General features: G+C 27.1%; 1 protein-coding gene across 3 annotated transcripts in view; it reads right to left on the bottom strand.

Annotated features, from left to right (window-relative positions):
- Positions 1 to 17,255, bottom strand: part of LOC112593028 (cyclic nucleotide-gated cation channel subunit A) — a 179,286-nt gene that overhangs the window by 21,917 nt on the left and 140,114 nt on the right. For all 3 annotated transcript variants that reach the window (XM_025337245.1, XM_025337246.1, XM_025337247.1), the window contains 2 exons: positions 7,082 to 7,531; positions 1,272 to 1,519 (listed from right to left, as the gene is read on the bottom strand). In XM_025337245.1, the coding sequence (XP_025193030.1) occupies positions 1,272 to 1,519; positions 7,082 to 7,531 (698 nt within the window). The remainder of the gene's footprint in view (positions 1 to 1,271; positions 1,520 to 7,081; positions 7,532 to 17,255) is intronic.

The following is a 17,255-nucleotide window of genomic DNA, read 5'->3' as shown; positions in this document are numbered from 1 at the left end:
TGAATTATTTAGTCGTTTTATTTTGCTTATTTTTAAACAAGTGTTTTAAACAAAATACTTGAATTGATCGAATTTGATTAAGTCATATTGAACTTTTGACAATTCATTTGAAACTAAAATTGCCTGAACTACGAGTTAAAATGAAGTTAAACATATGTGAACGTCCATGCGTAAATATAAAAATCGTCAAAATATTGTATTTTTGTATTGCTTAGCTCTAACCCTGTTTTAATCCAAGTTCATTAGATAGAAATATTCCGTATTATTTTTAAAAGAAAAAACTCTGTATAGTGTATATACACATGTAGGTATCTACATGTATTTTTTACTTACAGATTAATGGATGTTATTACTCATCACATTTGCTTTTAGTATTTCTGGAAATCGTATTTATCAAGAGAATGTTGTTCTTAAAAAAAAAATTGAAACAAAAAGATGATTTCATGATTTCAATATGGTTTCAAACCAAAGTGACTATATGGTCATAAATTTTACGTCAAAGAAAAATAGGTGAAGTCGAAAAAAAGATTTTGTTAATAGTGTGTTATGAAAATATTACGTCTTGAACTTGAAACTGACTAATTCATTAAATAGTATTAATATTTAAAATTTATAAAAATAGATTATTTTTCGTGTACAATTTAAATTTTAAACTTAAATATAATTATTATATTTCTAATAAAACATTATTTAAATTTTAATATTTTATATTTTATAGACATTTTTATTATTTTGAATCTAAATATGTTTTTATATTATAAACTTGAGATACATCAAGTCAAAAAAAAAAAATAAAAAAATAATTTAAAATTTTAATTCCAATAGATTATGTATTTATTGTATTCCAAATTGAAACAATATATAGATAGATTATAATTCATTAGTATTTTTAATAAAATACGTAATTTTTACGTATAATTATAATAGTTAAATTTTTCGCATATGTATAAATATATTAAATACTTAGAAAATATGTTCCAGTAAACTATACTTATTGCTTATTAGAAATAATATAGCTCGTGGTATAATTATTTATATATTTATTTTATTGTTTAAATATGGATAATTTTAATTTTGTAATTAGATTATGTATTTGTTATTTATTGTTACTCGTAATACTTATTTAAAAAATTTGGCATTAAAATATTATTTGAAAGTAAAACGTTCACAAGATGTTAAAAAGCATGTTATTATTTTTAATTTACAATAAATTACAATAAACAATAATTGTTATACTAAAAATGTCAGTAAACAGATTTTGGTAATATTACCTGTTTGTTAGCCCAGGTATAGGCAAACCATCTGATAACTCTTGCTTCTAACTCCTTGGAAACTCGTCGGAAAGCCATGTACTGTTTGACACCGTCCATGCGGTTTTGGAACTCTACCCTAGCCACATTCATGTTGCTGATCATACTGCCGATATTTCCCACGATCGTGGCAAAAATGAGTACACCGGCGAGGAAATCGGCCACCACGAATACGTGTTCCAGTTCGTTTTCCGGCTGCGGTGTCTCACCTGCAAACCAAATGATAATTACCTTATATTATTTCCAAAGTTATAGTATTTCAAGCGCATAAGTTTAACAAATAGATACACACACACACACACACACACACACATATATATATATGAAGAGAATAAGAGAAAAGAATATAAAAGATAACATCGGATTAAAGTGCATATAGTAGTACAGTGTTTTATTTTGGACGAAAACCACACTTTATCCCAGTAAAGCGTGAAAGGGAGTGATAAAGCTGTAGGTACGGTTATTTTTCTTGTGGTTCAATAGTCGTTTAACTTTAATCCCCGTCCCATCAATACTCTTATTTGAGTAGGTACACTGGGGGCCACATTTATGTGGACTAAAAAAATGAGCGATAACAATCGACCAACAGAATACACAACGAATCCTCACATCGATTTTATGTAACAAAGCAAACCTCTTTAGACGGTCTACTAGAAACTTGCTATAGATTTTGGTGTTTGTTATTTGTACAAGAAGTAAAAGAAAGCAAAAGTTAAAATTTAATTAAGTTCGTAACTTTTTCAATGAGATTGTTAGTTTTACTTTGGTATTGATCCTTATTACACTATAATATTATTATAAGATGTACAAATAACATAAATCATCTGGAGAAGTTTTAACTAAATTTCTTAGAGAAAATATACGATTTATTGTAAGGTGTACAGTGATATTTCGTGGAACTATAATGTGTATAAATTGTATATCGATTTTATACTTGAAAATTATTTTCTACTCATTTAGATAACTTTAATTAAAAAAGATTAAAATACGCTAGTTTATATATAAAAAGTTGCTAATTAATTTAAAAATAATAATATACAATTAAGTATTTGAACATCTATTTTGAATTTACGTATACCTAACCTATTCGATAAAAACAATAGTTTTTCGACCAAAAATTAATCAATTTTAATATACGTAAAATGTAAGAGAATGAATTTGACTCAAAGATTGACACAACTAATCTTTTTGGAAAAAATATTATGCGTATAATTAAAATAACGTTCTGGAAGTAATATAATCGTGGATTAAGAAGAGGTAAAGTTTTAACATCATCGTACTATTATAATACGTCATATTTTATACTATATTAAACATTAATGTACCTATTGGAGTATTGGAATATTTTATACTAATATTTGATGTACCGCGTTTCTAAGGTTTAGCTATATTAAAAATATTTTAAGTGACAGATTTTCCATCTTTGTCGAACTGAATAAGTGTCATTGGACAGCACGGTTAAACCATATAATATGGAACACATCCGTTTATGTCGGATGTCACGCTTGACGACGAACAATAGGTAAGTGCAATATTCTTTCATCCGCTTTTATGTGTAGTTCAAATAAATACGCGTAATGTAAATAAACGTTGTTATACTGTTTACGATGGGTTGGCGAGAGGTCTAGAAAACACCGATGGCTTTGTAATATTTTTTGACGGCAAGAAAAAAAAAATGTTCTGTTTTTTTTCACTGTTCACCGGCTGATTATTATCGACCATTTCTGTCGTGCTAAATATTCATGAGATGGAGTTTTTTTGCACGACCATTCCCGATATGATATAATAGTATCATATATTAAGCCTAAAATTATATGGGCGCAGTCGGTGAACTATATTATTATGTGTCACTACCACAACGGGTTTGAGATTGACAACGATGGAAATTTAATAAATATTTATCATCATAATATGTTCATCTGTACTCAAATAATTAACTGTCTTTGATTGATTACATTAATTATTATGTGTAGAAAAAAAAAAATGTCGATCTTTTTCAATCGTTTAAGGTTTTAGTTTTTGACCATAGGAAACAATAATTTTAATATTTAATCAAAACAAGTGATAGAACGGTTTAAATTATTATTTAGAACTTCATTCGAAAGTTTTAAGAGAACGGTTGACTTCATTAAATTCATAAATTGGTAGCGCGAAAATATAAAATAGTATTTACTTCGAAAACATATTATTTTCATTGATAAAACAATAACTTGTTCTTTGAAATGTGAAATTACATAATAAAGGATATGGGTTTAATCTACTCGTTGGAATTTATTTGCATTTATCGTTACGATACAATCGCACGAGTTATTAGGACTGAATAACCAGACAAATAATATCGTTAGGTATCTTCATTAAAACTATTAAACGTGTCTAAAAGATTAAATCACCATTAATGAAATAAATAATCGTTACTCTTCTTGCATGTACAGTTAATATGATTGAGGTATCGAAATCTCTAACTAAAATTAGACTGGTAAAAAAAAAAAAAAAAAAAAAAAAAAAGAAAGAAAGAATAGTGATGCAATATATGCGTTCAAGTGTATTGATCATTTTAAATTATTAAAACGAGTTTCGAACACATTATAATATATTATATTATACTGTCAGGCTATAATAGATTGAATATTACCATTACAATGCTATAAAATAAATAGCGATTCGTACGTTTAGTTCGGTCGTACCATCCGTATAATAATAAAATACTCCTCGGTGTTCGTTAGTAAAAGTTATTTTTATCGTTATTGTAAATTTTCCAACAACGGTAATAAATACTCTGCAACCAATACCAAGCTATACATATACCGACGGACGCGTTAAGATCGTACACCGTATAATAATATAAATGATGATTTCGGTAATTTATTCACACTCCCCACACCCCGGTCTTACGTAATCGGTCGACTGGGTTTTTCGCACGGCGACCGGATCGGTAAGAAAATCTTCGCTCTACCAGCGTACAAATAATAATGTAAGTTATACATTGTTATTATTATTATTATTACTGTTATACAACGGTTTTACCGCCGATTATTTTCCGCGCGACATACATTCCGCATTAGCATCGTCGCCGCGGCACGAAGAAAGGTGGAAAATTCGGCAATCGAGAAAATCGAGGAGACCACCGTCACGCGGACACGATTTTTCTAGGGTCATTTCGTGTCGGGGATGATGAATGACTGTGAATTTTCTCTGCACATCTCGCGCCGCGCCACAAGCAACACCGGGAGCGTCCGCCGTGTCAACCGAACGCACTCGTTTTATTTTTTTTCCGTTTCTTATATCGCTCACGCGCACACATTTTGAAACTTGAAACATATACACGCGGTGCGCCCGTGTGGGCAAAATGTCTGTTAGATGATTTTTTACAGGGTCCTCCGGCGGTGTTTCACTATTATTATTTTTTTCTCCCTTCATTTGTTTTAGCGGGCGCGACAGATGTTCGGGGACAAGATAAAATCGCTGGTTGAATCAGCACGAGCCGAGACGAATTATTAATCTTGCGCCGCTTCCGTCAGTCGCATGTCCATCACTTTGCATTATATATTGTGCGTAGCTAATGTTATAAATGGCTCCCGGGATTTTCTCCCTCCTGCAGTTTTTTAGGCGTGTTTTTGTTTTAAAACAAAAGTGGAGAAACTAAAAATTAATTTCTGACTAAATGGTTAGGCGGCGGTACTCGAGACCACCTGTACAATTATGATATTTTATTCTAAAAAAAAAAAAAAAAACCACTTAACGCTCATAATTCAAATAATCATGCCTACTATTTATACATATGTTTTTAATATGTATAAATAAATATTATATTTTTTAAACCTTACAAACTGTAATATATTTAACCAAGACTATACTTAACTCGTAATCTATATTTTCTCATTATGATTACAATACCCAGTTGTTATAATTTAAAATATTTTTAATTAGCTGATTTTCTTATTCAGCTAATAACGTAATATAATATTTTATTTTGCAGATTGTAATCATACCCAAAGACTAATTTCTTGTTAATTCAAAATTTTCAATAAAAAATATTATACAACGAAGTTAAATCCAAGTTAAAATATATCACAAAGGAATAAAGGTATATTATATTATTATTAGTTAAATAAAAATAAACTTGTTATAATATGAAAACTATATTTATACTGAAGAAGTCTTAGAATATACTTTTTAATAAAACAATTTAAAATTACTTACAAATAAATTTATTCTATATACTAGAATTTAATTACATATATTTTTTTTAGCATATTATAATTTTCTTGACGATGAATATTATTAGAAAATTAATTTTTGGTGTTTAAATTTATTGTTTATCCTATTAAATGTAAAAATATGTTTTTTTTTTTATGAAATCATTAACTTATTTTGTTTATTTGAAATATGTCAATATTCCGAGGTTATATTATTTGAAATTATAATATACTTGTTTAAAATTATATATATAACTATATATCTAATAAACGAATAATTACAACAACAAAATGGTGATAAACTTTAGAAGTTGAAAAATATTCAATGATAGGTACAAAAAAAAAAAAAATGGTTTAATTTATTAGTATTTTCAGTTTATAATTTTATTTAATTAGATTAATTTAGATTGATATATATTTTTGAATATGTACCCTTGGGAAGAAGATGAGTTTTAAAAGCTTGATAATAGCTATTCTTGATGGTTAATAAAACAAATAAGTGGTATTTTAAAGGTTTTTTTTTGTAATTTTCCAATGTTTTCAAGAAAGTTCATATTAACGTTACAATAATTATTTATATTAATGCATTAAAATAAATTAAGAAATCTTATAAATAGTCATTACGTCATGATATAATTTAAAAATTGTTATATAACTTTTGTACATAAAATTGTGGAAAATAATAAATTTATTAAAGGTTTTTTTGGTTTAATTTAAAATTAATTGACCAATTATCGTTCATATTAAATAATTTAGTGTATTTAATAATAATTTTTTTTTATACTTGAGTTTTGAAATTTAATACTATACGTATTATACTATTTACCATTTTTTAGTTGTAAAAAAACCTATATTTGATTATTATTAACTATTTTTATGAACAATTATAATTATAATAATTACTAATAAATACGCTTTAGCTAGGTTAGGTTAGTTTAAAATATGTCTCAATGATGTACTGCATAATCTCAATACTACACGCGGGTCACTCATTCGACTATGTCCATCATATTTTTTATACATATTTCATAATAAAATTTGAGTTTCAATAAGAACTGAAGTAACTATATGAATTTCATTAAATATGGTTTCTTATTGATTTTGTCTTTAAAAAATATTTATTATGATGAGTTATTATTAAAATATATTTGAATACCTATATTATCATTAAAAATATTAGGATTTCAACCGCTTAAACCTTTGGACGATGGCCAATTTAGCATAAAATTATTATAAAATAAAACTTTTATTTGGCATAATGCCCATTTAATCACCTCAAGTGGACATCTTAATCTACGGTTTAAACTGTTTTACTAAAGAAAAAAATATTGTAATTCCCAGAGACATTCGGCTAAGCATGCAAAGCACTTATATATATATAGTTCTCTTTAATAGGTTTTTTTTATTATTTTTATTATCTCTTCTTTCTTTTAATACAAATTTTTTTGTACGCGTACTCCACAACGTTTTTAAAACATTGCGCTACATTTAAAACATTTATTTTACAGGCATCATGAAGAATTTCGCACTGTTTTTTGATTAAGTTCTATTGTATATTGATATGTTTTGCCTTACCTATAGTTGTGAGCGTGAGCGTCGACCAATAAAAACAGTAAATGTACTGTCTAGAAAGTGATGAATTCCTAGTACCTTGCAAATTGTACACCCAGTTATCCGACCCAAATCCGATAACATAGCTTATAGCAAAGTATAAACATGAATTCCAGTGTATGAGTATAAGTATGGCGAACACCACCTTGCAAATTCGGAACACGTTTGGGTATCCAGTTTTGGTTTCCGTGCGGTCAAAGAACTCTAGCATCCTGGGTACTCGGAGCAGTCGATTGGCACGGACGATTACAGGACAGGGCAAGACGTATGCCGAACAGCTGCCTGACGGCCACCATAAGTACGCCAAGTCGGTGGGAAGCAGACTCAGAAAGTCTGATTTCCATTTGGATGTACTGAAGTAGTTTTCCCGTAGCTTATGAGAATTGCGGACCATGAGACCTTGGTCCAGGAAACCTAAAAACAATGTTAATGACAATCGGTGTTAATAAATACTATGATCATTACTATTTGAAACGGATGGTTGTTGAACTATAAAAATATAAAATCAAGTTCACTCGTAGAAACGTGTAATGAACAATTTTTTAAACGATCCAATTCTTATTTCCCAATAATTGAACTATGCCATTGTTAACCTCATTGGATAGTTATGTATTTTTAAACGAAAAATAAAAATCGATCGATGAATGTATTTTGAAAATTATTATTCCCGACGGAGAATATAGAAATTACGATGAAATTATGTTGTACTGGTACCGTGTCAAGTTGGTTTTATAGAGACACTCAAGCTTTTCGTTTTGAATAATTCCAATCTATACCTCTAGAATATACGAAACTTTTGATTTTCAGCGTAATACATTAATTTTATAAGGAAGTTTACACTATTACACCCTTAGTGGTTTATCGATTTCCATTTTATTTTTTATTTTTTTTTTTTATTTTGACAGATTTATAATCCATTTAAAGTGTAAAATTAGTGAATGTAAATTGTAATAATAAAGTAAATATGACAAGAAAGTATTTGAATTAATGAGATTTTGGCAGATACCAATTAAAAAATTGTAATTACTAAATTTGTTTGCATTTATTTTTATTTAAGTACATGTCTGGTTAGATTTTTTTGAATCTTCTGTGTACATTACTTGAAAGTGAAGATAATTGTTGAGATGGATTCTCACGATAGCTTAGAGACATGCTATTTAATTATTGGTGTAGGCATTATCCATGAAAATTTTTGTTTATAAAATATCATACAAAAGAGGTTATTCATGGCAGGCCGAGAATGTGTTTATAAAATAACATAATCGTATGCTCATTGCTCATAATAATACATAATATGCCCAACTTATTATTTTTTGGAAAATCGTAATACTTTATATTGTATAAATGTATAATCGATGAGCACGGCCATCGCAGTCTTCATTCAGTGGTCTCCATCATGGCGTTTATTGTGAAAAGCTATACAGGATTTTTAAAACAAAACCTATTGCCGTTGTAGGTTTATTATATGAAACGAACGCAATAATACCATGACGTCCGCAATTGAAATTCCAGATGGATTGAAAACGACACGATAATATAATAAAGAGGTATATGTTATGTGCTGGATAATGTACGTATATACACATGTTCATTGTGTTACCTGTCGTCGTGCGGTGGTGATAGGGTAAGATATATTATAATAAGTAATGACACATCGCGTCGAAAGCACGACGACGTATAAAGACGGATTTGGAGTTTTTTTTTTTCTTTTCGATTTCTCTCTTATGGTTATCGCCATCCGGTTTGTATGGGTTCGGTATAGTGACGGCTTGCTTGGGTGCAGAGGAGGTGAGGCACTTCTGTTGGTTATTTATTTATTTTTTATTCCGGCGTATAAAATACGGCACCGCACGTTGGCCGATGGTTTGCAAACATATTATTATTATTATTTTTGTCCGGCACTCTGTGATAGTGCATTGTGTGAATGTTTAGGCAAAAACGATCGCACGCACACATGCTCATACCCATGCACATACGCACCCACCTAAATATTATACGCACATATATATGTATATATATATATATATATATATATATATATATAGAGAGAGAGACCTATTAATATTTACGAGACCTTAACGTATATCGTGTCCAAACCACCCCGCTGTCACCTCATGTATATATAATATATTATATACGTATATAAAATACTAGTGGCAATACGTATCGGTCCCCGAACGTTATTAATGATGTCCCCCGGAACTCGGTGGGACCGGATGTTGTAAATAAAAGTGCGTGCGCGCGTTTTATTTCCCAGTGTGATTTACTGCCGTCGTCCTACACGCGTGCGTGTGTGTGTGTGTGTGTGTATGTGTAGTATCTGCGCGCGGAAGGAATTGGCTCCTCTTCCCAAACCCTCACCTATTAACGTGGGCAGGGAAAGACCACCGTCTCGCGAAAGCGAGAAATTTGTCACACTTGGCAATCGAATCGGCCGGAAAAATGTTGCGATGCCACCCGATCAGGCGTGCGGCGGACGTGGGTATGGTGTCCGCAGCTGTGTGCGCTTATGCACGTGCCGTACACGTAAACATACGTATAACGACACGAATGACGTACGAACACAATGCTATCATATCGTCTTGTCCGAATTCTTTGGGAAATCGATTTTTCACGCGCACGCACACAGGTGAGTCGCTGGCAATATGATTGTCCGCAGCGCACTTAAATATCAATCGAGTCGACACGGCTAGCGACTTAATTATGATTTTGCGCTCGTAAAAGAAAAAAAAAAAGAAATATGCTACCAAACAGACGTGGGGTTAGAACCCTGGTTAGCCGACCAGTACACTCGCAGGTACATTAAAGCAATGTTTATTATTTTTGAATTACTTCAAACACGATTGGAAGTTTAAAATCTGTACACAATATTATGTTATCCATTTTAACTATAGAACTCAAAATTTAGTTTTTAATTTAATTTGGAGTACGTGTATATTATAAGATATGTATGGCATCATTTTTATTCTAATTCTTTATCTGTGTTCGTTTGAGGTACATTCAAATAATTTTGTGTTTATTATAATCATAACACAAATGAACTGAAAATCTTTATACCTAGTTAAAACAATAATTAACTATGAATATCAGAAATAAAGTTAAAATTATAAATTTTTGGTTTATATTACTAGTTATGAATAAACAAACAAAAAAAAATATATATATATTTTTGTGAAGCGGTTTACAGTCAACTTCGTTATGGCGTCTCTTGAGTATACTATATCAGAATAAAATTATTTTAAATTAATTTAATACAATATAAATTTAATGTTTAATATCCTAATATGTGTAATTTTATATAATATTGAATATTATATGTTAATGTTATGATGAAACGATTAAATTCGATGTCAACAGTATAAACAATTTTATTATCGTTAATGTATAGATTTTTTTTTTCCTGCAGCAAGCTTTATATTACTGTATATTTCGTGTTTAAATCATAAATAATCAAAAATTTGTAACAGGAATTCAAATTAAACGTCAATGCTGTTTCTTATAATAGTTATAATGATTTTAAATTTTAATCATTGTAAAGTATTTATAGCATTTTCAGTTTGTTTCATTTTTTTTTTTTTTTTTTTTTTTTTTTTTGATTTCGGATTGTGTTTAATTGATTTTCTATCCGCAGTCTTGGCTTGTTTTTCATTTTTAAAAAATATCGTTCTTTTCTTTATAACATTTTAACACAATGGTTTTTAATAAGAATTTTAAATTAGCTACGTGATTTTATTAAATATGTTAAACTTTAAATACAATGTTAAGTAAAAACAGAATTCCATTATAAACTGTAGTCTTTGTTCTGTCATGATTAATCTAGAAGACGAATAAGATTAAAATTATTGTATATTGCAATAAAAGTCCATGTGACTACTTGTTGTATCAATATGTGATATATAGGTTTACAATCAGCTAATTAAAAATAATTATGTAAAACCATAAATTAAAATATTTTTTAGAAACAGTTGTTTGGACGTCTGAGAGATTGAAATCTTTAATATTTAAAAATTCTGGATCGATAATGTTTTCACTATTTAATAATATGTATTTTTATACTGAACGTGATACTTATGTGTCATAAATTGCGACGCAATACAAAAAATAAATACCTATATTGGAAAAAGAATTATAAAATAAATAGATAATAATACTATTGGTATTTTTCTCCAAACTTACATTAAGATTTTGGAGATGTAAGGCTATACATTTTATAAATGCCTAATATGAAATAAAAAATATATATATTACATAATATATAAAATATTTAAAAAAAAATTTATCTCTTATACCTATATATTTAATTAAAAAATGTTTTCTAGCTGTTGCTAAAGCAAATTTTTGTATAACGGAATATAATTTAGAACTATTAAAATATGTTTTATTTTTATAATCTAAATTTGTTTTTAATATAAATATGTTTATTCATATTAATAATTAAAGGTATTATAAGTATTTTTTTTATAAAAAAATATTTACAAAATATTTACATGCAATAAGTTATTATCATAGTATTATAAACGTATGGGAAAATATAGAAACTCTTAAAAAAACATCAAGTCTTGTGGGGCACATGACTCCTACCTCTCCTTTTTAATCTTCGATTGCTGTTATTTACTGATGGAATTAAATCAGTAAAGTCGCAAGATCTTTTAACTGCTTTAACTATTAAATAAATATTATTTATATCGATAATAATTCATTATACTATTTTATAGTTAACTAAATACTATAATAAAATTAGGAACATGATCAACATAGGGTTTTAAAATTGATAGTGTAAAATAAGTCGCTATTTATTTGTGTATAATTGCTTGTTCTTGTATTATTTCGATAAATTCTATTAGTTATTAACTAATTATAACTATTATCAATAATAAATTATAATTTAATAATGTTGTTATAATTTTATAAACGTGAAATTAAGTTGTTAAGAAATTTTACTTAGCATTTTATAATTAAAGTATTATATCCTATATTAATTATAATATTTTAGTTCAGAAACAATGGGAAGGGTACATTAATGTATTCCAGTGGAGATGAGCTTGGGAGGGATAGTCTGGAAAGATTTCCTTCTTGCTTGCTAAATCCTCTCTCTTCAAATATTATAGTATATGAATTGCTATAAATATTAGGTAATTTTAAACCATTACTGATATTAATGATTATTATCTTTAAAAAAACTGTTCACGTTGATCAATATTATACGTATAGTAACGGCAAACGCTCAGTTACATTCGTTTCCGTTTTTTTCCCTGTGTCGTTTTTTTTAATTTTAATGACGATCATTACAGTTAATTTTTACTGTAAATACTAATATTTCTGTCCAACAAATCATATGATTCCAATTGGTCGTAAATCTTGTTTTATAATAACAATAATAATAATAATTATTATTATTATTTTACTACTGTTATTTAAAAGTTATAATCAATTGAAATGTAGGTTACAATCCACGAACCTACAGCCAGGTAGATAATAGATACCGACGGTCAAGGTATAATATCACACTTTAATAAAATATATGTTATCAATTTATTTGGTCATAACCACGAGACAAGTGTGTATCATGTGGATTGCGTTGAATAATAAATGCGTATTGACATGATAATAATGATGATGATGATGATGATGATGACGATGATGATGATGGTGATGATGATGATGATGATGAGATGATATTGTACCTTATTCCAACACAGCATCCACTGTGTTCGATACCGATTTACGTAAATGCGTGTATTTACAATCAGTCGTGTGAATGTTTGTTTGTACGGAATTACGTCATTCTCATAGTTTGAAGTATTCCGACAAACCGAGTCGACTCAGACGACGCACACCGAATACAAAATATTATAATATGTACACACATTCGATGGCAATATTATTATTCCGTTGCAACTGCGTGGGATACAATAAATCAATTTATGGTACTATTGTATTGATGATTGACACATAAAACTGACTCTTGTATTATAATATTGTGTTGCGGAGAAACCTTACAGAGGAGGAACTGTTATTATCAATGTTTCAATAAAATAAAAAATCTGTTGAACGCGCAGTTAGCTTTTTAATGGTTATTTATTTTGTTATAGAACCACGGAAATAAATGATTAATGAAAAATGTAAGTTTACTAATTATAATTACATGATGTTATAATGATGAATGAAAGAAAAGGAGTACGGAGTGATCATTTAATATAAAACACTCATTATATCTGCAAAAAACATTAATGTTTTTGAAAATATGTTTTTTACATAATTTCAAATCATTAAAAAAAAACAAAGTGTTTTAATTGTTATAATTTTATATTTTAAACGAAGCGATAAATTTATTAATTTTACAATGATGTGTATTTTTGTTTGAATATTATATATAGTACTTGAAAAGTAGTAAAAAAAGTGTTTCGATTTTCAACTTTGATTGTTAGAGAAAACAAACTGTATTCAGTTGTTACTTTTGAGGGATGAAAATTGAAAATTTCCTGTATTATTAAAAATAACCAGGGAAAAAAAATGGAAAGTAGAAAATTTAAAACAAAAAAGTTTTCGAAAAAAATCGGTTTTGTTTTTCTGTTGTTACCCATAATTGAATAACAGTTACTTAAAATTTTGACCAAATGTTTCCATTACCATTTTTTGTACATAAAAACATTTTCAAAATATTTTGAGGTTTTTTTAGCTGTTAATAGTTGTTTAAAAAAAATTTTTATTTTTTTTTTCTTATAAATTTAAAAATATTATACAAAGCTAGCTCCTATTAGTAGTTTATACTAGAACCAAAATATTTAAAAAATATGTACTCAATTTATTATTTTTTTTTTTTATAGATATTTGAAGTCAAAATTTGGTTGATATTCGATGTTTAAAATAATGATTTTAATTATTATTTTTTTTTGTAATTCAGAAATATTTTTTGTTGAGATTAGAAACTTTTTCATATATTATTATATTTTTTAAACACAAACACAACAGAGTGTTATAGCTGTCAACGAGATCCTCAATGATTTTATAACAATTCATACATTCTAATGGTCATTGGTTTGAGTATAATTGTTTTTTTTTTATCTACAATACCAAATGATTTTGCTAATTTAGTAATAAGATGCATAAACTGTTCATGGTCTTCTAAGAAATTGGTTTGTACTTAGGTTTTTTATTGATACCATTTAATACAGTTGATTGATTACTATTACCACTAGTAGAATCAGAATCGTACAAACTTTCATTGCTCGTAAAATCAGAGGAATTATCGGCTTATGAATGATAATTCAAACTGTGAAAATCAATCATGTAGTCCTTTATCATCCACAAGGTGATTCTTGAAACAATGATAAACCAATGAATTTAAGTAACATAATAAATTGGATTAACTCTTAAATTTACTCGACCAAAATTTTACACTCATAAAAGGCATTTTCTTTAAATTGGCATCAGTCAATAATATAACAACGGTAAAATACTATGATAATAGGACCTTTAAGACAAAATAATCTGTATTTATTAACAAGTAGTGTTCATCAAGTATACTTAATTAAAATTAATTTTATAGATAAAAATTATTAGATTATTAGTTTTAACATATATTTTAATTCACGTAGAATATACTTTAATATTTATGGTTGTAGAAAAAAAAATTAAATAAGCATCAACAATCTTGGAAACTCAGCATTATAATTAATTTGAAATTTGTTCAGAAAGTGTTATCTTTTTTCAGCTGATTTAATTGTGATTGTAAATCTTTTATCCGATTATCTTTCACACTTATCAATGAACTCATGTGATCAATCTAAATAAATATTTAATTCTTAATTTTTATTATAATCATAACTTATAGCAAAGCAAATTGTGATTATATTTTTTAAATGCTTCACAAGATGCAAAAATAATCTAACCTTGTGTTCCATGTCATTAATTTTATGTTTCTGTTTATTAATTAATGCTACAACTTCTTTCCCGAGATATTCTTTGGTGCAACAATCAGTTTCTGAGGAATGTAAAACTTTATTATGTACACTTAGTTTCACTAATAAGTTCATTAATTAATATGCTACTTTATGTTAAATAGTGTATGAACAAATAATTATGTATACTAATATTACCTGTAACTTGAATCATTTCATCATTAATTATTATATAAAGTGGACAATTTTGATTTTTTTCTAATTTTAGTTGTTTTTCGTGTTCAAATTTATCAACTACTAGTTTTAAAGATTTTAAAAACTGAAATATAGTATATGGGTCAGCCATTGATAACTTTTTTATGGTTTCTTTTGTAAGTGGTAATTTAATTTTTTTTAACACCTTTTGACAATATTTAATATAATTTAGTATAAAATAAATTAGTCAGTTGTAGCTTTTAAAATTTACTTTTCTATTTAAAGTATCCCAATTCGAAATTTTATTTGTCAATGAGCTAGCTGGTACATAATTGTGAAGGTCTATTAATTTTGGCCAATGATATTTTATTATTTCAGCAACCATGGCTATTAATATTTACAGGTTATCCATTTAATGGCAAACAATGTAGGTAAAATTTGTGTCTTACTTGCATCAGAAAAATCTCTGTCTATGGTTTTTTTTTGGCCGAGTAAATTCAAAAGAGTTAATCCAATGTATTATGTTTCTTGAACTTATTGGATTATCATTGTTCAAAGTATCACCATGCAATGATAAAGGAGAACTGCATGATTGATTTCCACAGTTTGAATTATCAATTTTAGTTGTCATTTTTTTTTTAATTCTAATTAATTAAAATTTATAAAAAAAGAAAATAAACATTTATATTAATAAAATAGTTATTGACAAAAATAAAAATAGTTACTAAGTAACATCATTTAATAGTAATATATTTTTATGATAATAGGCTAATGAACCATTTCTACTCAGAATCGTTTTTTGTATTTTATGGTTAATCATTAAATTAAAATCTATCATATCATTAAAGCGACCTGTCCTATAGTGAGGTATATTTTTATTTTATAGTAGAGTGGCTACCTATTTTCCTTTTTTTTTTTTTAATTTTTACTCTTTTGAATGACAAAATATATTTTTAATTTTACATTCTGAAATAGAATAGTGTTAAGAAAATTTAAATTTTTAAAAGTTAAATTTTGGACAATTAGTTTAGTTAATTAGTTATAAGTATTTAAAGTTTTGACGAACAGAGTAGTGAACCAACATTTTGTGGGATACCCAGTACCACTTAATTTCGCTTATCTAATCTTTAAATACTTATAGCGTTATAATAAACTGCTTTTCCTAAGTTTTTGATTTTTATAAATTAAAATGTTATCAACGCTCTTTCATGTAGGTATACGTTACTCGCAGAGCACAAAAATTAAATTTTGAAAATTTTCGGGTTGTTTCATTTTTACTTTATGTCTTACAATATTTTAAATGTGTTCAGTATAATATTCTTTCCAAGTTAATGAGATAAATTTATTGTTTAGTTTGAAAGGTTATATAATGATAATAATTATGGAGCCTATTCATTTACTCATGATTAACTCATACATTATAAATATTTTAAAATAATACTTTATAACAACAGTGAATGGAAATTATTGTATAAAAAATTAAAAAGTAGTGAAAGTGTGATAAACATTAAAAATCATGGTTAGCTTATATTTATTTTTTTGAGTGTAGATGGGTAGAAAGTAGGTCTTATTAGTTGGGTTTGAAATATTAAAATTTTTTTTTTTTTTATATGTAAAAGCAAATACATGTAAGATCAAATTATAAAAATATTTATTAAACTCAAATAATTTTTATAATGTTATTATACACCTACCAATGCTTCTAAAAAATATTGGATGTTATTATAAATATCTTTAGGATACCTTTTAAACAATGTAATCACCCCGACAAGTTTTATGGAACAGTTTTCCAATATCTTAATGAATACTTTTTTAATCTTATTATACTTGTAGGTATATAGTTATTTTTCCTTTTAATTATTTGTGTGTTTAAATTATTTTAGAAAATTTAAAATATTGTTACCTATTGACTGGAGTATGTTATAGCGATAACACTAAATAACTATGAAAACAATATAGAAGTACATCTTTAAATTATTAAAAAATAAATAAGTTTATCTTAATAACAACAAAATATTAGATTTAAAAAAAGTAAAAAAAAA

The sequence above is a fragment of the Melanaphis sacchari genome, unplaced genomic scaffold, assembly GCF_002803265.2.
Source record: "Melanaphis sacchari strain LSU unplaced genomic scaffold, SCAv2.0 Contig19_pilon_pilon, whole genome shotgun sequence".
Lineage (NCBI taxonomy): Eukaryota > Metazoa > Arthropoda > Insecta > Hemiptera > Aphididae > Melanaphis > Melanaphis sacchari.
Note: the sequence above shows the minus strand (reverse complement) of the source record. Positions and strands in the feature narration are given on the sequence as shown.